Raw genomic sequence first — 19,939 nt, forward strand, 5'->3', positions numbered from 1 at the left:
CATCTAAGAATGGATTAACAAAGATACACAAATGGATGAACATCTTGCAATTCAGAACAATGTCAATCAAAGCGACAACCAGCACTAGAGCGGGTTTTATTTCCGCTGCATCATGAACAGAGTTGTTTAAATAACATTACGTGGATGCCGGGTTGCGGATAGCGAATTGCGGCCTTATCAGCAGCCATTATTACCCCAAAACATCAAGTCATGAACGAAGCACATGTTAAAAACAGTTCAACGTGGTATCTCTTGCTATTGGTAAATTATTCGCCGAGAATTACAAAGTCATATGGTCTAAAGATGCATTCCTGAACCATGGGCTACCTCAGCCCAGTTTGCAACATGACCATTCAAGACTATCCGGTAATGTCAGAAGATGAGTCGGTCCAAGACAGAATAGCGTGATATCGCTGAAATCAGAGCACGGGGTGCTTGCCCATCACGGGGGCCTTGAGAGCTAACTAACCAGCGCCTCATGACTGGTAGAAAGCATTATACTCATTCACCAATTGAGCAGAGACATCGGGTATATCGTGTTCGAGAGAGGCCAGAAGCTCGATTTGCTCTTGCTGACTGAGTGTGCGCTCACGCCAAGAAGGTACTGGGAATGGCTCGTTGAAATACTGAGAGTACTGGTCTCCAATGGATGTGGTCCAGTTCATGGGATCGACAGAGGCGTCGACGTATGCTAGATGGCCCGCGGTTGTAGATGCAAGTGAGAAGTTGGGGTCCCAGCCTTGTAGACCAGGGACAACTGAAGGAATCGAGTTATAAGGAGTATTGGGGTCAATGGACATATCGGGATAGAGCGAAATCGGGCCGCCATAGGTGTCTGATGTATAATGTGGTATCGCGTTCGGGGCGGAAGAGGGTGGCATCCCAAGGGCAGAGGAGACTGATGGCATTGGTGTTTGCTTGAAGGACTCAGGGGGCACAGGAGTCACCGCCGGCGGGGTAGAGTCTTGCGAGAAAGTAGGGTCGGCAGATTGTCCTCGGGAGTAAGTACCGCTCGAGGTAGTTGATACGTCTCCTCCACGATGATTGTGAGAATAATAGGAAGCAGTCGTAGTGCTTGATGGACTGGACATGGCTGGTGGAGTCGTAACCCCTTGCGAAGAGGTTGGAGTAGGATGGTTAGAAGGTGAGTGCACAACGAACGACTCTTCGGTGCTGTAAGCTTTCAAACATGCCGCAACAAGGCGTTTGTAGAGAAGCAGTGCGGACTGCACTCCAGGCCATCGTTCGGCAGAGTAGACTATCACTTCAAGGGCCATATCAAGATGGCCTTGAACTTCCTCGATAGTATGCTCTTTTCGGATCTCGGGGTACGAGAGGGTCCAGAGGACAGTGTTCAAAGCCATGAAAAGAGCTTGCACAAAGACCCACGTCAGGTCAACAGATCCGGTTACCATCTGTTCTCGATGCATGGCAATGTTGAAAATGGCTGCTTCATAGCAAGTTTTCGCAGCATTGACACTGGGTTCAGGAATCTGGGGCGATGGCCGATACATGAGAATAATGATTGTGTTTCTCCTTCCATGGAACCTGTAGAGAATGTCAGCGATACCACTTTACGGAGCGGACTACAAACGTACCATTTCACATTCAGCCCGCTGCCATCGTCATTCTTTGGACAAGTAGCCATCCAGTGATCGAGTTTAGCCAACATCTGAGAGAACCATGGATCCTGATCATCGACTGGGGTCTCTCGTCGGTTCAAGTAGAGTGTTCGCCTGCATTCCAACTGGAGTAATCGCATCTTAAAAAAGTGGACTGCAATGCACTTTGCCAGTACGGGTTTCGCCCCTGGGGTGATACCCTCAGCCGTGATGTATCGATCATCCACAAGTTCAAAGAACTTCACATTGATGTGGTCGTGACTGACGCTGTAGCTGCTGCAACGACCCAGGCTGTGGGAAAGCCCCAACTCCATGGATGATACAATCCAGAAGAGCCTCCTGCGCATATCGATCTCTAGGGCGTTCAGAGGTTGCCCACATGGCGATTTTGTCACGGTAGCTTCTTCAGTCAATCCCAAATCTTGACAAAGCTTGGCGGCCGTCCCCACGACCCAGTATGCAGCAGTTCGAGTGGGTGTTAACATTGAATATGAGGCAATAAGCACGAGGCATTGTAGAGCCCTTACATCCATTCGCTTCAGCGTGGGCTCCAGATAGGGCAAGGCCGCCAGATAATAACTATCAGCGAGACCAGCATATTCGGTACTCAGTTTCTGCATGCTAATGGCGATGACCATCCGTAGCTGGAAGTTCTGACAAGGATCCGCAGAGCCATTAAAGACTTCTTCTACCTCTTGCCTAAACGTAGGCTCATGCAGAGTTGGAAGGAGTGCTTGTGCTATACAACAAATCAGCCACGCGGACCACTAGAGTCTGACAAGGTTCGGTACATTTTGCCACAAAGAGATCGATCAACTTGTATGTCAGGTTCTGTGGGGGTAGATTCGGCTGTGGAATGGAACTGATCATGGGATAGATTTTGGAGGTAGGCTTCGAGTCTTCTTGCGCAAACGCATCTTTGATCTCCTGGGCGGTGAAATCGGGGACAACATCCTTGATGCTTTTCGAATCTGTATTCTGCTTGGCCATCTCCATGACCAAGCGAGTCATGGCAATGCCACTTGAGGGGCCGAGATATCTAGCCTCGTCGTTCTCTTTAAATCTTATGCGCCCCGCGCCTCGCACCATCAGCTCCGCATCGGCAGCATGTTGTATCTCCTTCTCGGCCTCGGCGAGCTCTCTTTCTAGCGCCCGGGCTTTCTCTCTTAGCGACACGATGTAGGTCCGCGGTATGGTGGAGTCTCGTGTCGAGTCGTAGTATACGCATTTGGCGTTGCTTCGTTCACAGGGCGCACATCGTGGAATTCCAGGGTCGCACCTTGACTTTCGCTACAGGGTGGGTCAGTCGACAGTGATATCGCAAGTAAATACCATAGGCGCCAAGAAACAGCAAGGTAAAAGAAACCGAGATCGCGGGGACCTCCCGCTTATTGCATCATACCTGTCGACACCTTGTGCAGGCAGTTAATGTGTGCGCAATGCGACCGTCAGGTGGCTCCAAGGAATGCAAATCCGGCGACTTGAGCCCTGCGACTGTTGAGTTGTCCGGACTCGGGGTCATGGTTGTGGGCCAAAAAATAATAAGAATGAGGTCAAAAGTAATATCAAGAAAGGTCCGATCACATGGGCCTGGGGTGCCCAGGCGTTAAACGCGATAAGCAAGGTACATTCGAACGGAGATAAGAATTTTGGGCACTGTCGACATGGTCCTGAGGCTCGTTACGAGGCCGGAGATGGCGTTCGGGAGCTTTCCAAGGGGGAGATCCGATCAAAGGGCAATCATTTGAAACCACGGTACTTGTGTACAACCGGAATGGGGCCACAAGAGTGTATGTGATGTGCCAGTGAGAGGGGCGAGCCTCGGTCCAGATCTGGATCGACGGGAGCCAAAGGATACTGGAAGCGACGGGTCTTTAAGAAAAAGGCCAAGTGGAGGAAGAAGACAGTGGTACAATGGCAGCTGAAACTCCGTAAGGGGGCTTGAAAGAGACAAAATTAAGCGATGGAAGTAAATGTCTGGCTTGAATTCCAAGGAGGATATGGAGACAATTAAAGTAAGAGGAGCCTTGGGTCAATGAGAGGGGGCCGAAAGTCGTTGATGCGATGTCCGTGCGGTTCCATGGAAGATCTGCCCAATTCTTGACGCAAATGAAGTCCTTTTTGCCCCTTGTGCATAGTGGAGGGCCCTTCCTCAACGGCTTTTTGCGGGTAAGGCTTGTTCCTTTAATATCGCTCGTACAATAGTAGTCGCTAAACCCTCCCCAGCTCATGCAGGTCGCTCTTCCGAAGCTATTTCCCTCGGTCATGTGAGTGGTTTAGTCCTATGCTCGCGCGAGCCCAGTGGGGTGAGACAGGGGGACGCGTTCGGGCTGACCATGTTTCCAGAAATGAGTGAGCCATGTCGGTCACCGCCACGACTTTCTTGAATAATCCGCTGCTCAAGGTGAGTCGTCCGGTTGCCGCTTGCTCAAGATGTCGGACGGCGAAGATCAAATGTGACGGCAAGCTCCCCGCCTGTTCCGCGTGCGAGAGGGTCGGCAAAGCTAGCAGTTGTTCCGGAGCCAGCGATGAATTTGCCAAAGGCAAAGAGAGAAGTTATGTGGCGTCATTGGAGGGGTACTGTGAGAAGCTCGAGAAGAAGATCTCTCAGATGCGTGCCCGTTCAACCTCGCTGTCCGCTGAGGGCAATGGCGTCGCGCGGGAGATGTCGATCACCTCGATTTCATCCGAGGGACCATTGGGACCGGCACACCGCAGAGAGGTATCCGATATTGATGATCTCGTTGGCGATTTTGGTTTCCTGTTGGTTACTCTGGAGGGTTTGGTCGAATTACTACTGACTCTGGTTGAAGGTCGGTCAACGCGACATCGCGTGATTTCCATGGCATTACCTCCAACACCTCTTTCGCGAACCTCCTTCTATCAGTCGCTCAAGTCGATTCTCCTCCACCATCCTCTCCTCACTCTCTACCTGCGCGCCATGAAGCAACCCCATTGCTACAACACTATTTCGACAATGTGTTCGTCCAGCTGCCCTTCTTTGTCGAGACCAGCTTTTGGACCTCGGTAGACGCAGTATATCAATCAGGCGGCCGGTTCGCCAAACCTTTTGATCATTGGATGCTGCGTATGGTCTTAGCCATTGCTTCGGCCTCTGTTTCAGAGCAGAATAACGACAAGATGCATCAACGGGCATGGGCTCTCGTATCAGAGGCCTTGACATATGCCGAAGAAGTCCTTCGCCCGGGATCTATATCAGGAATCCAAGCGATATTACTGCTTGCTCAGTATTCTTTTGTTGACCCGGCTCGCTTTCGCAGTTGGTATTTGGTCGGTATGGCTGCCAAAGTTGCGATCGATTTGGGCCTGCATCAAGATCCGCCTACTGAGGTTTTCACCAACCAGGACCGACTTGATATCCGTCGGCGAGTTTTCCATTGCATCTACTGTCTGGACAGGTTCGTTCCACTTTTAACCGTACTTCTCGCCACTGCTGACTATTTTTTCCAGAGGATTAAGCTCCACTATACAGAGAACCTTTACGTTCTCCGACGCATCTGTAAATGTTGCATTGCCATCAACCAGCGCAGCCCCTGGGGGCTCCCCGGAACAAAGCCACGTCTTTCTACGAAGTCCAGTCCCTGCTTTGCATATCGTGAAGATTCGACAGATTCTATCTGTCGGCTACCAAGAAATGCATTACAGCGGGCGCGAACCATCCCCGCAGCCTCTGGTGTTAGTATGGACTCTGTGCTGGCGAGCTCGGGAGTGGTATCATCAGTGCCCGAAGAACGCCCCTAACCACTTCTCACTTTTGTATCGCCTCGAGCTGCTATACACAATCATTATCCTCCTATCACCATCGCACCGATACCCAACGCTGCACGACTACAACAAAGCCCTGCTCTTCGACCGATGCATGGACTACATCAGCCAGATCCACCAAGTGCTGGAGAATCCCAGTGCTCTCCCTTCTTGACATATCTCGACATCCAGCGAGTCCACCAAGTCGGCCTACTCTTCATCGACGTATTATCCGAGAACTACGACCAACTACTGAGCGGCGCTGTGCCCGCACCGCCTCACGTTCCCGCCGGGACGCCCGACCCTCCCGTACTGGGTGACGATGACCTGATCAACTGCCATGCACGCGCCATGCGTTGTCTTGGATACGTCCGTGACATGCTCAAGTATTGTGCCAGGAAATGGGATTTGCACGGGCCTCTCGAGCAGTTCGAATGCGAGTCTGCTTCTCTAGAGAAGACATTGATGGATAGCTCTATGGGCTATATGTCAAATCAGGATATGTACTCGTCAGGGATGCCGCTGGTCGGCGATGGATATCCGGGATATCATCTGGGGCTGTGAAATCGCCGGAAACTGCAACCTGGAAAGAAAACGATGTCGATGGTTATGACAAGTATGGATTTAGTGAAATACCCCTTTGCGTGCTGTGTGTGAATAATATTATTGTGAACCAACCATCCTGGTAGTACCTGTACTTTGTAGAAAAAGTCAGCTGCCAATATTCTCGGTCTCTCGGGTTAGTCCATAGCCTGCGGATATACGTGTACCGTCATGCAGATCCCAAAGTAAGGCAGCGCTTCCCTTCGTAAGGAAAGAGCGGTGTTCCCTTACGACGTGCACAAACGAATTTGCATTGGGCTCAGTCCGAGGATTGTTGAACAGAGAAAATAGGATATCTGCAAGGAAACAAAGTCCAGCTCACCTATCCGGCACAAGAATATGCACCTGCATTGATCAGCTTCAGTAAACCCGACACCCTTTGCTTCGATTTTCGAATCGCCGAGACTTTCTGGACCTTGCAGGTGTCTTTACATTAGTATATCTATAATCCACCTCTACATAAACAGGCTTCGAGTGCCATTGGCTCAAAGGCCAAAAGGAAATCCCATTTTCAGTATCCATACGAGTCCACAACCCATTCCTCCTAGAGGCAATTCAATTTGGCGATCGACCCAGCGGTGTACTCCGTATGGAGCACTGTATCAAGAATAGCTTGGATCATCAATGACAGGTTCCCACTGAGCAGCACTCATCCCAATTTCGTGACAATCCAACGGTGAAGAGGCCAGAATAGGCAATTGAAAAATTTGGCTAGTCTGCCAATATCCCACCTTCGATTCAAATGACTATCGACAATGCCCAAACACCAACATCATACAGTAGACAACCTACATGTAATCTCCGGGCCTATGGAGTACATGTGCGTGGATATATCCATGCCAAGGTACTTGGATCGTACCCAATCTTAGGGAAACAATACATGTACGAGTTCTCTCAAAACCTTCGTCTCCATGAAATGCACGAACCCTTTGTCTTCGTGGGTATCGTGGAGAAAGGCATCCTTCTCATCTGCCGGAGTGGTGTAATCTTTCCAACGCCCACCTGGTTAAATTACTTCGACGGAGACGTATGTACGATACAGAAAGAAATAGACCCATATCCAGGTCTCGATCTTATTTGTCCTTGACGCTGTGATGTGGCGAGCTGGCCCCATTCGCAGGATATACCGGGACCGGTCCCGCGTTGGAGAAGTAAACAAGTCTAGGCCTGTACGCTTCTGTGAGAAATTGGTTTAGCTACGGATGTATCGTTTATTTTGGACTAACTTCATCTATTGTAAGATTATGTTGGATTATTTGGTAAACCACGAGCTGGAATGAACTATTTCAAATACGTGTAGACGGTGGGCTTGGTGTCCGTGTGCTGGGGCTGAAGCATACGGGCAAATACATATCCATGCTCGGTCTAGGTTACCGGTTGCTACGTGCCTATGGTTCTTGCTATGGTATGTGTCATGCAGAGAATGTTCATTTCCGTCATGGATCTTAAATTGGTGGCGTCCTTGGTACGTACGGTGCTTTTGGGGCTCGGCATGATCCAAAGTACGTGCTGGAGCCGGTACATTTGCTGGTTAAAATCCACTGTGATCAGGTGCGTTTCCCTAGATTTTATATGGATACCTCTACCGGCATGTGTTTATCATCCATGTGAAAGCTCCAATAACCTCATAACCGTTCAAACGGTTGGTTCCATAGCTTCCAGATTTTCCAAGGCTGAGGGAGCATTTCACGGGAGACAGGGATGGCAGAGAGACAAATACTGTACAGATACCAGCACGCTATGACTACTAATAGTAATATTACTGTTCATCTTCGATCCAGCGTAATTCGGGTGTTCCCTGTTGGTCAATTGTCGTGGGGTGTTACTTTCCTGCAACAAATTGGATTCAAGTTTATACAACGCATAACGACTGCTCAGGGCAAAATAATTATTTGTAGGACGTAAAATGATTATTTTTCCCGCTCGAAATACATACTGTATGGATAAAGTGGATATAGTGGGCGGTGTTATTTTATATGGTCCCGAACGGATCTCGATTGGGAACCAGATCGGCATGCCCCCGATTTTCGGGGACCAGCTATCGAACTTTTGTTTATGAGCTATCGAGGTAACCCGTCAGCTATATAAGAACCATGGTACTTTAGTGCTACACTACTGTATGACTCGGATTAGGGAACACCGGGACACCGTGGAATATAATGTGCAAGCGAACAAATAGATTCACTGTCGACTTCCAGCCCACTTAAGTTTTTCATCAGCTCTTGAGTAGGAAGGTATCTACAGCAAGATTAAGATAGCAATGGATCGAGCGGAACGTACTCCACCCGGATCGTGACCTATGATATGGGAAATGAATATGATGATCATCATCTTGGCACTCAGGGATGCCGTCCGAGTAAAGAGTCGAAGGGGAATGACCGAAGTCCACCCGGTGATCGACAAGCCTCGTGTTGACCGCAAAGTGCAATGAAAATGGAAGTTTCGATCCACAAACTATTTCGTCAAATCATCCGAAACAGTTTCGCTAACGCTTTCACATGAATCGTTGCCGTTTCTAGTATAGGCTTACATTTAAGAGGAAACCCAGAAGCCCATGTAAGCCGGGGACTATCACCAATTGCCGGTCACCCGGCAAATAGGGGAAAACAAGGGCGATGATGTATGTGGCCCCCAAGACTTTGTAAAATCGATCTTGGTCAAGTCCAGCTAAAGCGGATCAATCCGACTAAGAAGGTTTTTTAATACTGTGACCATATTCCCCTTCCCGGCCAAGCTGGCTGCGAAATCGAGTGAGATCGTCCAATGGGATCCATATAAAGAGTTGATTAGGGCAGGTGGATACGATATAATTGGGGCTTGTAAGGGGAAAAAGTAGGCCTTCACAAGTTTATAGTGAGGTTGTTGGCTCTTGGGTTTTGAGGCGCCCACATGGTGCCGTGTAGGTGGGGGACTGATCGGTAGATTCGCCATTTGATTGGCAGTATTCTTCCGCGCTATTGATTTTAGACGTCACTCACGAACCCTGAAGGTATTTTTTGTCTGCAGATCATTGTTCCATGTTGGGGGAGGCTCCACGTTAATTTCCGTAAAAATTACAAAGAAAACAACGAGCTACTGTACACAGCACAGGTCAACAATGAGTTGGAGCGGAGAAAGAAGTCATCCCCTATTAATAAAAGTGGGCTTGACATGTCAGGGGTTCTGCAATTGCTATTGAGGGCGTCAACCACGAAACATGCAGAACAGATGTCAGATCGAACATCAAGCAAAACAAATTATTATGGTTAACTTAGGCAACGTCACGGAGATGCTCGGGGCGCATGGTTCGTATAAGCTCACGCTACGGTAGTCCCATCAGACAGGATCTATGGTAAACAAACCTTGATATGCCTAAACAATGAGCGTGCAGATCCCAATTTGAACTCCATCGGCCCATCCGGTCATGTCCGGATTAACCCGTCCGAACTAGATTCAATAATTCTTTTTAAGATTCGTTCATTCAGTGATTCAGTGGGATATAATGACATAATACCTTGGGTTTTTAAAAAGAAATCCGGTTTGTAGGGCTGGGATGATCGGTATTATAGGAAATCGCACCAGACGGCACAAGTAGGTTCAGCTGCAGGTACATGTACCAGGGCTCAATGCCCCATACTTGCAGGGATTCTTGATAACAGTTCATAGGACCCTGTTCTGGACGCTTCGGTGCCTGTCGTGGCGCTTTTTTTCCGGCATAATGGGGACCGTAGTCCCACTTCTATCTGTAAGACTGAATCGGTATGTATCTGTAAGGCCGAATTAGGGCACTCCAACTATGGAGCTGACCCGCCAGCTAGGATACCAAGTGCATTTCCCATTAGCAGCTTTATAATAGTAAAATTTTGAACAGGGATAGGGGGCGAACAAGATCGTACCTGTAGATCATGGCCTGTGTATAAATACACTCTCCTGCTGTCAACTGCTCTTGCTTTCTTCTTCTCCCAAGCCTCTCACTTCCAGTCATTCATTATACAAACTACAGTCACTCTTTAACTGTTTTATATACCCCTCTTAATTCACAATGAAGGCCTCTTTCATCGCTGCCGTCGCCGCCATGGCCGGCTCTGCTCTCGCTGCCCCTACCCCTTCCAACGGTCTTGAGTCCCTCCTCAGCAACCTGCACATCGGTGACATCTTCTCCGAGCTCCACCTCAGCGAGCTCCCCAAGGTCCTGACCGCTGGTGACCTCGCCAAGGCTGTCAACAAGCCCGCTCCCTCCGCTAGCGGTGTCCCCGCTGTCCAGGACGGCCACATCGTCCAGAACCTCGGACCCGAGCTCGACAACATCCTGACCGTCACCGGTCCTGATGTCGGCACCCTGCTCATTGAGCTCTCCCCCGAGGTCACTGCCCTCGTCTCCGGTCTTGGCCTCCCTGGCCTCGGTGTTCCCCTCGGTTCCGTTGTCGCCTCTGCCTCCGGCCTCGGTGGTCTCGTCACTGCCCTCGGCAAGCCCGTTGACGGCCTCGTCACCGTTGTTGGTGCTGATGTCGGTGCCCTCCTGATTGAGCTCTCCGCCCCCGTTGCTGCTCTCGTTTCCGGCCTCGGTCTCCCCGGTGTTGGTGTTCCCCTCGGTACAGTTGTTGCCACCGTTGGCCAGAACCTCAAGCGTGGTGAGATCGTCAACGACGTTGCCCCCTCCGTCAAGAGCACCCTGACCGTCACCGGTGCCAACGCCAAGCAGCTCCTCCTCGAGCTCTCCCCTGAGGTCACTGCTCTCGTCTCCGGTCTCGGTCTCGGCTCCATCGCCGGTCCCCTTGGCTCCGTTGTCAAGGAGGCTGCCTCCGTTGGTGACCTCCTCAAGGACGTCTCCGAGCCCGTTGACCAGCTCCTCCACGTTGTCAACGACGACGGCAAGCACCTCCTCATCAAGCTGTCTCCCTCCGTCGCTGCCCTCGTCGCCGGCCTCGGTCTCCCCCAGGTCGGTGTCCCCGTCGGCACCGTCGTTGCCACCGTCGGCGACAACCTGTAAACTATTTTACAAGTTTGATTCGCTATGATCCAACAAGGTTTATACTTGTTCGTCATTGCCATTCATGATATGTAGCGATGGATAGCGTTGAGGATCATCTTCCTTCATGCATTGATCCGGTGCACATTTTTCGTGAAGGCGCTCTTTTGTGCATAAATATTCAAGATTTTCATCGCCTTCCAACTTAACGTTGCTTCTCTTCCTGGTCAATGACATTATCATTTCTAATGTAATATATTGTCATGAAAAGTTTATAATCTAGATTAACGACTTACTTTTGCTCTTCAATCCTCCTATCGCATTCTCCACAACATAAAATACAAGTAACAGTTGAAGCCTATTAAGAGTGTCACTCCAAACATGCAACGGCTGGAGATATGATGGGTTATTCCGACGGATGTGACCGGTTTCATACATCTACCCGGGAACAACACAATGGATAGGACGCGGGTATCAGTTCCTACCTAAGACAGCCGAAAAGCTTGAGGTGACCGAGCCCGCTCCCTCAAGTCTCTAACATTAGCCAGCCATTTTAGCCGAGGTACTTCAATGTGCGTGATGAAGCCAACGACTCTCTTCACATAACTCTGCAGTAGCAAATCACTCTAACTTCAGCTCTAGTTCAAATTGATCTGTATGTAGCTTCATATCCTAATACGAGCAATTTATGTTACTTGACTTGCGAGTTTTAAACATTTTTGACCGATCAATGCCGAGAATTGCACAGCCACCAGATATATATAGTTCAGATCTCGGTTCATATTGTACAAACACATACAAAAAGCAGATGGACACTACTATTGTTATAGTTGAAAGAAATTATGAAAGTAGAAAGACCAATAGACCAAAACGTGAGCCTTAAAATCCTGCACTTAAGAGCCATTTCGTTGTCGCTACATATAATGTTGACAACATGATAATATCCTAAATTGACCCAGGTGGTGGCAAAATAACCTAGCATACGACAGTAGCAAGTAAGAAGTATCGAAAGCCTAGAGAAATATCATTGCATAGCTGCTCTACCAAGAGTATGTACATGCATCTACATTTTGTTGATTGACGAGTCTTCCGGGGTCCGGGAAACGGACTTCCGCCCACGTCTTGCCAAACTATTTCGGGAAACTCTAGCCGGGGCACTGGAATGAGAAGTCAGAGACCCTGGGCTTGTTCCTATTAGAGTCATTAATGAGTTGTGTTGGAGTTTGCGCTTGGACACACGGGATGGATGCGGAATAGGAGACGCTGGTACATGTTACATGTACCAAGGGATTTGATAATTATATGATGCTGGTTATAGTTTGGTGGTTAATAGGGATTGGAGCATAGTTGAGTTGTTTTGAAAGAGTTTATGTGAGAACAGGAGACGACCAAGTCATCTTTGAGCCTCGTATGTATAACTTATGCACCCACTTTGTGTCTGGGTATATTGTAGAAACTTTTACAGGCTACGTAAAACATAAAGACCTCGTAGTAACCAATAACTTATACAATCTCTCAGACATAACGGCTGTTCTGATAAGTTTCTTTGGCCAGACCATGCCATCTAGGGCTAAATGGATCACGAGTGCTGGCTCCTGCCGTGCTTAGAATGACGGAGTCCTAGATCGGCAAGAACCCGCGTGCCACGGACCGAGAAGAACGAGCCCTGACAAGAGTACACGTGACCACGGTAGAGTCCTCCGTTTGGGATCATTGAACCGATCGCTTACCTTATTCCCTTTTCTCCGGGATAAGTCCGACCATTGGTCGGATGAACTTTGGAGGAATTGGAGGCGAATGCCTACATAGTGAAATCTTAATAATCAGATAGTGTGAAGAGATTTCAAGGCGCATTTCAAAGCGCAAAATCTCTGTAGAATGTGCCGTTTCTTGCCTAGCCTCGAACGCAGGTACTAAAGTAACACCAAAATAGCGGCAAAATTAGTAAATGGCAAATATAATTTTGCTTATCTCCGGGCTCCAGATAGCCGATCGCAAATTATCTGCAACACATGTTCCCCCGTGAAAACTCCGGAACTCTAGTACTCTTCATGTCATATATAAAACCTCATGTGAGACACTTGGTATCGGCGCTACTAGGTTGGCAACGGTTGGCATGTTCTGAGCTTAACATACAGCCTATCAGCAGTACGTCCCCGGGTCCGCGACATCGGGCTTTCTCCAAAAATTCCCCAGTTTTCTGGTCTGGTTAAGCCAATAGTGATCAATGTATATAAGGTTTATCTACCAGGTTCTCCGCCACCTCCTGTGCCTTTTCGCCTATCTCCCAACCTCTCTCTCTCTTGTCTGTATATACTTAGTATTCCTTCACGCCTCATGTTTTCTCTATAACCGTATCTCCCCCATCCAGCGATGTCCTCATGTCGAGCGTCGACATCCCTGGCAATCTCAGCCTGGCGGCTGATCCGTCGCAGGCCAGCTCCCACTCCACAAGCTGGATAGCGGAGCATACCATAGTCGCGTGCCTCATCGGAATCGCGTGGTACAATGCATTGGAGCTGATTGTCCTGTGCTTCACCACCTTCAAACGCTATGGAGGCTGTTACTTCTGGTGTCTCCTCATCTCTTCCTTCAGCATCATCCCGTTCGGCCTCGGATACCTCCTCATAATCTACAACATCTACAGCAACCTCTTCCCCGTAGTGATGGAATTGATCGCCTGGGTAGGGATGGTGACTGGCCAATCCCTAGTCCTCTGGTCACGACTACACCTCGTCTGCCACAATCAAAACGTCCTCCGCGCCACCCTTGCCATGATCATCGTCGACGCCATCATATTCCACGTCCCAGGCTCCGTCCTCGAACTTGGCAGCCACTCGAACAAATCGTACCTCTTCATGCGCGGCTTCGACATCTTCGAGCGCATCCAATTGGTTGGCTTCTCCATCCAAGAAATCATCCTCTCCATTATCTACTCCTATGAAGCCGTGCGCCTACTCAACCTCCGCCCAAGAAGCCAGTACCGAGGCACACTCGTCCAGCTCCTCATCGTGAACATCGTCATGATACTCATGGACGCAGCCGTCATCGGAGTCCAGTACTCCGGTCTCTTCGATATCCACGTCACCCTCAAGGCAATGGTCTACAGCGTCAAGCTGAAGCTGGAATATGCAATCCTGGGCAAGTTGGTCGTAATCACCGAAATGAGTGGCAGCAACTCCGCCCCGACCGATCTGTCCGATTTCGTGGATCTCTCTTTCCACAATAATTCAACGCCGCAGCCTGATAGCGAGAGCCAGGCTCGGCCCCTCGATCACCCTGAGTATGGTGTTCATACTCGTGTGCGAGTCTCTTCTAAGGGCTCCTCTCATGATCCGCTACGACGTAGTCTCTCTGCTGCTCCGAGTCCGAGTTCGAGTAACTCGGGCTCATGATGACCACATTTAATTAACGATTTCGATATGCCCTGTATGTAACATTTACCTCCGTACGACATAATCCACCTATCACATACCATACTTTTCGCCAATTGGTGAAACTCGTACCTGGAAAGAGGGGAACTCTCTCCCCCTCACTTTCTTATCTCACATCGTCGGATGCCGCCGTGCATGAATCTCAAACCTCCGAAACACATATGCCGTACATATCAACTACCAAACCTACTTTAAACCAAACAAGCAACCACAACGTATACAAGCCCAATTCCCATCAATCCCAATCACCCAAAATGACAAAATCAACCGTAAACCCCCTAACACCCCTCCAACTCCAAACCGCCGCCGGAAAAGCCCTAACCCTCCAAACAACCGCGCAAACAATCCACAAAAAACGCCCTTTCACAGCCCTCCTTCTAGCCCCGGACAACGAAACAGTCCTAGCGACCTCAAACTCGCTCTCGCACGTGCGGCACGCAGAAAGCGAACTCGCGCGCAACGCAGCAGATAACTTCGACTGGGCGTATCTGGCGCGCTGTACGCTGGTTTCGACATGGGAGCCGTGCGCGATGTGTGCGGGTGCAATTTACTGGGCGCATATTGGTCGCGTTGTTTATCTTGCTTCTGAGGCGGCGTTGAGGGCGGTTGTTGGGGAGGGAAATGAGGAGAATCTTACACTTGATTTGCCTTGTCGCGAGGTTTTTGGAAAGGGGCAGTTTGTTGTTGAGGTTTTGGGGCCCATTACGGAGGGGGAGGACGGGGGTTGGGAGGGGAGGGTTGTTAGGGATAGTTTGAGGTATTGGGGGAGGGAAGGGGGTGGTGTTCATGTGGATGGAGAGGGAGATGGTTGTTAAGGTGATGGTGACATTGAAATTGATATGGATATGGAAATGTATGTAGGTCTAGGCTAGGCCCTTTGGGCAGGGTTGGCAATTAAGAGAACTATGTCTCGTGCGGTCCTGGTAATCGAGGGGGCTCCATATTGCATCTTGTTTTAGTGGCCCCTTGAATGCCTTGAAGTGCGTTTTATTAGTTTCAGAAAGCATCGGACTCGAATGGGGGTCCAAGTTACATCGAATCCATGATGCGATTTGGCTTCGAATGTTGTGCCAAGCTAGGCCCGTACTGCACAAAGGGTAGGTCGTATGCGGCTAGAGTCATCTAGGTGACACTTGAAGACTCGAGGCCTAGAAGTATACAACCGGTAAATTCACCAAGACATCCCCTGAAACGCACGTGTTATTAAAGTGTCCCGAGAAAAAATAGTGGACGATCAGGTCCCAGTCGATGGAGAGACATCCCCACAGCGAATATTTGGAATAAGAGATTTTGATCATCAACCTCGATCTGGCTGTATAGAGCATGTGCTCGTGTGGATGTGGAGACGTTAGGCCGTTTCCGGAAGCAACAGGGGGTATCTTAGCGCGCACAGCCACAGAGCCCTTTTCTTGTGGCTGGAGCTTCCTCCATTCAGCCCTGAAATACAACAAGTCAAGGTTACTTCAATAGTACTCTCCACCTGGGCATGTGAACTCTGTTCCATTGAGGGAAACCCCCGCCGGGATCCTGCCATGCTTCTTGTCAAATCTTGTGTTGACGTCAAGGTGAGCAGAGTCTGGTAATCAATATGACCCGCAGTGGACCATGGATGATGATATGGAGCGTATGCCAAGAGTTCGATCTTGCCAGGTTTGCAGATCGTGGGACTTTTGGACTGGGTCTGGAGTTGGAAGCTTCGTTAGCTTTTGTTTGGGTGCAGGTAAATGTAGCAGCCTTATGGAGTGGAGGTGTGGACTCAACTGCAGGTTAACATGGGCCACACTCTATACTATACATGTGTACACGTAAGTTAGGTAGTACTCTAGTAGAGTAGGCAAAGCCAATTCGAAAGCGGGAAACCAAAGCGCAAACGGGGAGCAGAATTCCGTTTCTACATGTGCCATGTGATGACGTCAATCGTAGATCATTCAGAGGAGGTTAGGTAAGTTCCTGGTGCTGCTCAGGGATCCTGTCGTCATACCACTGCTTGCCCTTATATCCCCCCCTGCCGTCGTCTGCCTGAATTTCCTTCCCTTTCCCATATTTTCCTTCATTCCAGTGATACCCCCTTGTTTTGTTCAGGACAAATCTGTATGTGCCCCTTCTGTTTGCGTAAGTTGCAAACTGCTAACCCTGCCTAGTTCATACATAATACCTTTTACATCTCTTGTACCCTGATAATCCATCTCAATTGCTGTCGTCATGTCTGTCAACGTCCCCACCGATCCGAAGCAGAAGGAGAAGGTGTGTATGACAAATGACTTTGATGGAAGCAGCACGCTGACCTCAACTACAGGATATCAACACGAAGCTCCAATTGTTTGGTATCTATCATGGTAAGTCACACCTGAGACTCAATTGATAATTGTCGTGCTGACCCACTCTGTTTAGCCTTCAAGAATAGCAAGCTCCCATCCGTTCGTCGCGCCCCACCACCCGCGCCCCAGCTCCGCTTTGTACTAACCATAATTCCCCACAGAACAAGCAATGCGACATCGCCTTGAACAGTGCCTTGAACTCCAAGGCCCTTTCCTCTCCCCCGAAGGAGCTCTCCGCCGACGGAAAGACCCTCGTGGCCGACCTGCGCAATGTTATTGAACAGGCCAAGAAGATGCTCTTGGTGAAGAACGAGGGTGAATTGATTCAGGATTTCATCTGGCAAGCGCAGAAGATCACCACTGGCGATTCTCAGAAGCCCAACCTCCCCATAGACAAGGAATCCGGCCAGCAGGATGCGAACAGGGCTGCCGAGGGTCTGAAGACCCTGGGTACACTCATGATCACCAACGGAGAGTTCCGGAAGCTTTGTAAGTTGGTGCTTTCCATATATGGAAGTCTGGTTCTAACAGCGTTTAGTGAATGATGCCGTAATCTTGCTCAAGGATATTGGCGCCGATGCTTCGCAAAAGGCCGCCAACAAGGTCCGTCCTTCGGAGGAGGAGCTTTCCCAGGTCGATCAGGCCGCCGAGGAGAACGTGTGGCACGAGAAACCCAACATTTCCAAGGAGGATATAAAGTCCAAACTCAAGAAGAACAAGGGCGTATGTGTTCGCCTTCCCTTCAGACCGGCACATTGCTAATTCTACTTCAGGATAAGGAAAGCGTTGCCTCTGATTCCGTTGCTGAGAATGATCCCGCTGTGCCAGCCAAGAACAAGACCAAGGAGGTCGCTGATAAGACCAAGAACTACCTTTCCGACAAGATTCCCAAGGAGCGCCGCGAGCAGACCATCTGGCGTTTGAAGAAGATGATCATCGAGATCCAGGGCCACGCTGATTGTAAGCCGAGCTTTACATTGATGCCGTGTCATTGCAGATCGCTAACAACTTAAATAGACCAGCGGGCCGTTGAGACTCTACTGGACATGGCCGAGAAATACGCTGGTCACACCAAGGACGTTTCCCAGCAGGGCGGCAGTGCTACCCGTGACGTCCTTAAGAATGACAGCGTCCAGGCTGTTCAGTACAACTTGCGCGTGAGTACTTTTGTGCCAATTTTATATAGCTAGATGCTGACTATCTTCTAGACCCTTGTCGAGCGCTTTGCCAACAACACTTCCCTCGATAGCTTCTTCAACTCGTTGAACACCGTTTACCACGATGCCGAGAAGGACCCCGAGCTCAAGAACTGGTTTAAGAACATTGACAACCTTATTCGGTATGTACTTTTGAAAAAAAAAAAAAAAAAAAAAAAAAACTCCTGAAGGAAGGAACTGACGAGATGTAGCAAATCTCTGCGTGAGCAGGGCTTCATCATGGAGGATGAGTGCAACCGCCAGTGGAACGACCTTTACGACAAGGGCCGCTACTTGCTGCGTGAGCGCTACCGCGGCCACACCGATATCATTGTCGATGAGACCAAGTTCTTGGCCGAGCAGTTCGAGAAGGACCCTCAGAACCAGGCCCTTGCCGAGTCCTTCCAGAAGCTGTTCAAGGATCTTGGACGTGACACAGACGGAAAGGTCACCTTCAAGAAGGATCTTGTTCGTGACCTCCGCGATATCATTGTTCCCGGTATCTTCGAGAACGTCCGCTACGTTCCCGTTCCCCGCATCGAGGTCTCTGACCCCATGGTCGACGTCGTGGTCGAGAACCTGTGCATTGAGAGTGACAACCTGTTGCCCAATGTTGTCGAGTTTGGAAGCGACAACTACTTCCGCTGGGGCCGCAAGAAGATCAGCAACAAGCGCGACAACAAGATCATGATCTCCATGTCTGGTATCCAGGCTGACTTGCGTGACGTGAGTTACTACATCAAGAAGAAGCAGGGCTTCCCTCCATCACCGACCGCGGAATTATGGACATCTTCCTTGGTGGTGAAGGCCTCAGCGTCAAAATCGCCGCCTCTACCGCCCAGAAGAACGACAAGGAGTCCTTTGTCAAGCTGGACAAGGTCAACGTGTCTATCAAGCACATGAACATCAAGCTGAAGAAGTCCAGCCACAAGATCCTTTTCAACACCTTTAAGCCCATGCTGTTCCGTGTCGTTCGCCCTGCCCTGCAAAAGGTCGTCGAAGGCCAGATCCGCGAGGCATTCAAGAAGGGAGATGGCTTCGCCAAGGAGATCCATACCGAAGCCAAGCGTGCCCAGGAAGCTGCCCGCGAGGACCCCGAGAACGCCCCTACAATCTTCGCCCGCTACAGCGATGCTATTCGTGCCCGTGCTCAGGCCAAGGCCAAGAAGGCTGAGGATGTCGCCAAGCGTGACACCAAGGTCCAGACCGTTATGACCCTCCACGATTCCATCTTCCCTAAGATCGAGCTTCCCGGAGGCATCTCTAGCAAGGCCACCGAGTACGCCGAGCTGGCCGCCAAGGGTGAGCGCTGGGAGTCGCCCATCTTCAGCATCGGCGATGCCTCCGAGTCGACCGACATCCCCTCCGCCGGCCCCATCACCAACAAGCCCCACGGCGCCAGCACCACCGGCGCGGGAGCTACTGGCGTTGCCGCCGCCGCAGGAACCTCTGGCGCCGCCACCGCCGCTGCCACTAATGGTACCAACACCGGAAAGGTCGACGGATACCCATCCCGTGGCTTCTCCGACGAAGTCGACCAAGCATTCGTCAACGGCAAGACCCAGAACATCCCTGACGGTGCCAAGCCCGCCACCAATGGTGCTACTGCTGCCAACGGCGTCACTGCCACCAACGGAACTACCGCCACTGCCCACTAAGTGTGGCCGTCTCCAAAATCATCATGACATTCGTCTAACATCATTTTCTTATGTCTCCGCCTGAATATCTAATCTTCCTGATGCTTTGCTACTGCTTTGTGCTTCTTCGTTATGATTTCCCCTAGTGCAGTCCGGACATTATTTTTATTTTGTACGAGTATTGGTTTCTTTCCGGTAGCTTAATACATAATGCCACCGCTGTTGCGTTGATTATATTGGACATTAGCCTGTAACCTTAGTAGTAATCAATAGCAGTAAAGCTACTTCTAAGTACACTAATGTAAAGAGATGAATGAAGTATAAAGCTAAAAATGTCATTCATTGTCGTCTAAAGAAGTAAAAGTTATAACAAATCTCCCCACTATACAATCATCGGAAGAGACATTATATCCCCA

General features: G+C 49.8%; 6 protein-coding genes across 6 annotated transcripts; 5 read left to right on the top strand and 1 right to left on the bottom strand.

The window, feature by feature from the left end:
- Positions 1–476: 476 nt before the first annotated feature.
- On the bottom strand, positions 477–3,144 carry N7446_011348 (uncharacterized protein; the record flags this gene model as incomplete). The annotated part of the gene is made up of 4 exons (XM_058520090.1): positions 477–1,548; positions 1,599–2,361; positions 2,414–2,912; positions 3,025–3,144. The coding sequence occupies 4 exons, from the start codon at positions 3,142–3,144 to the stop codon at positions 477–479; spliced, it is 2,454 nt and encodes an 817-aa protein (XP_058367614.1).
- A 595-nt stretch (positions 3,145–3,739) lies between these two features.
- Positions 3,740–5,951, top strand: N7446_011349 (Zn(II)2Cys6 transcription factor; the record flags this gene model as incomplete). The annotated part of the gene is given in 6 exon segments (XM_058520091.1): positions 3,740–3,791; positions 3,849–3,889; positions 3,969–4,385; positions 4,436–5,041; positions 5,094–5,529; positions 5,547–5,951. The coding sequence occupies 4 exon segments, from the start codon at positions 3,982–3,984 to the stop codon at positions 5,949–5,951; spliced, it is 1,851 nt and encodes a 616-aa protein (XP_058367615.1). The 5' UTR covers positions 3,740–3,791; positions 3,849–3,889; positions 3,969–3,981.
- Positions 5,952–10,011: 4,060 nt separating this feature from the next.
- N7446_011350 (uncharacterized protein) lies at positions 10,012–10,959 on the top strand (the record flags this gene model as incomplete). Its single annotated transcript, XM_058520092.1, has 1 exon — positions 10,012–10,959. One exon carries the CDS (start codon positions 10,012–10,014, stop codon positions 10,957–10,959), a length of 948 nt encoding a protein of 315 aa, XP_058367616.1.
- Positions 10,960–13,319: 2,360 nt separating this feature from the next.
- N7446_011351 (uncharacterized protein) lies at positions 13,320–14,333 on the top strand (the record flags this gene model as incomplete). The annotated part of the gene is made up of 1 exon (XM_058520093.1): positions 13,320–14,333. The coding sequence occupies one exon, from the start codon at positions 13,320–13,322 to the stop codon at positions 14,331–14,333; it is 1,014 nt and encodes a 337-aa protein (XP_058367617.1).
- Positions 14,334–14,626: 293 nt separating this feature from the next.
- Positions 14,627–15,187, top strand: N7446_011352 (nucleoside deaminase; the record flags this gene model as incomplete). The annotated part of the gene is made up of 1 exon (XM_058520094.1): positions 14,627–15,187. The coding sequence occupies one exon, from the start codon at positions 14,627–14,629 to the stop codon at positions 15,185–15,187; it is 561 nt and encodes a 186-aa protein (XP_058367618.1).
- A 1,387-nt stretch (positions 15,188–16,574) lies between these two features.
- Positions 16,575–19,544, top strand: N7446_011353 (uncharacterized protein; the record flags this gene model as incomplete). The annotated part of the gene is made up of 10 exons (XM_058520095.1): positions 16,575–16,616; positions 16,669–16,708; positions 16,764–16,789; positions 16,852–17,179; positions 17,229–17,413; positions 17,464–17,650; positions 17,708–17,847; positions 17,899–18,029; positions 18,099–18,589; positions 18,640–19,544. 10 exons carry the CDS (start codon positions 16,575–16,577, stop codon positions 19,542–19,544), a joined length of 2,475 nt encoding a protein of 824 aa, XP_058367619.1.
- Positions 19,545–19,939: the final 395 nt, after the last annotated feature.

This window comes from Penicillium canescens (genome assembly GCF_028828765.1).
Source record: "Penicillium canescens strain IBT 15451 chromosome Unknown utg000008l_segment0_segment0, whole genome shotgun sequence".
NCBI classification, from domain to species: Eukaryota; Fungi; Ascomycota; class Eurotiomycetes; order Eurotiales; family Aspergillaceae; genus Penicillium; species Penicillium canescens.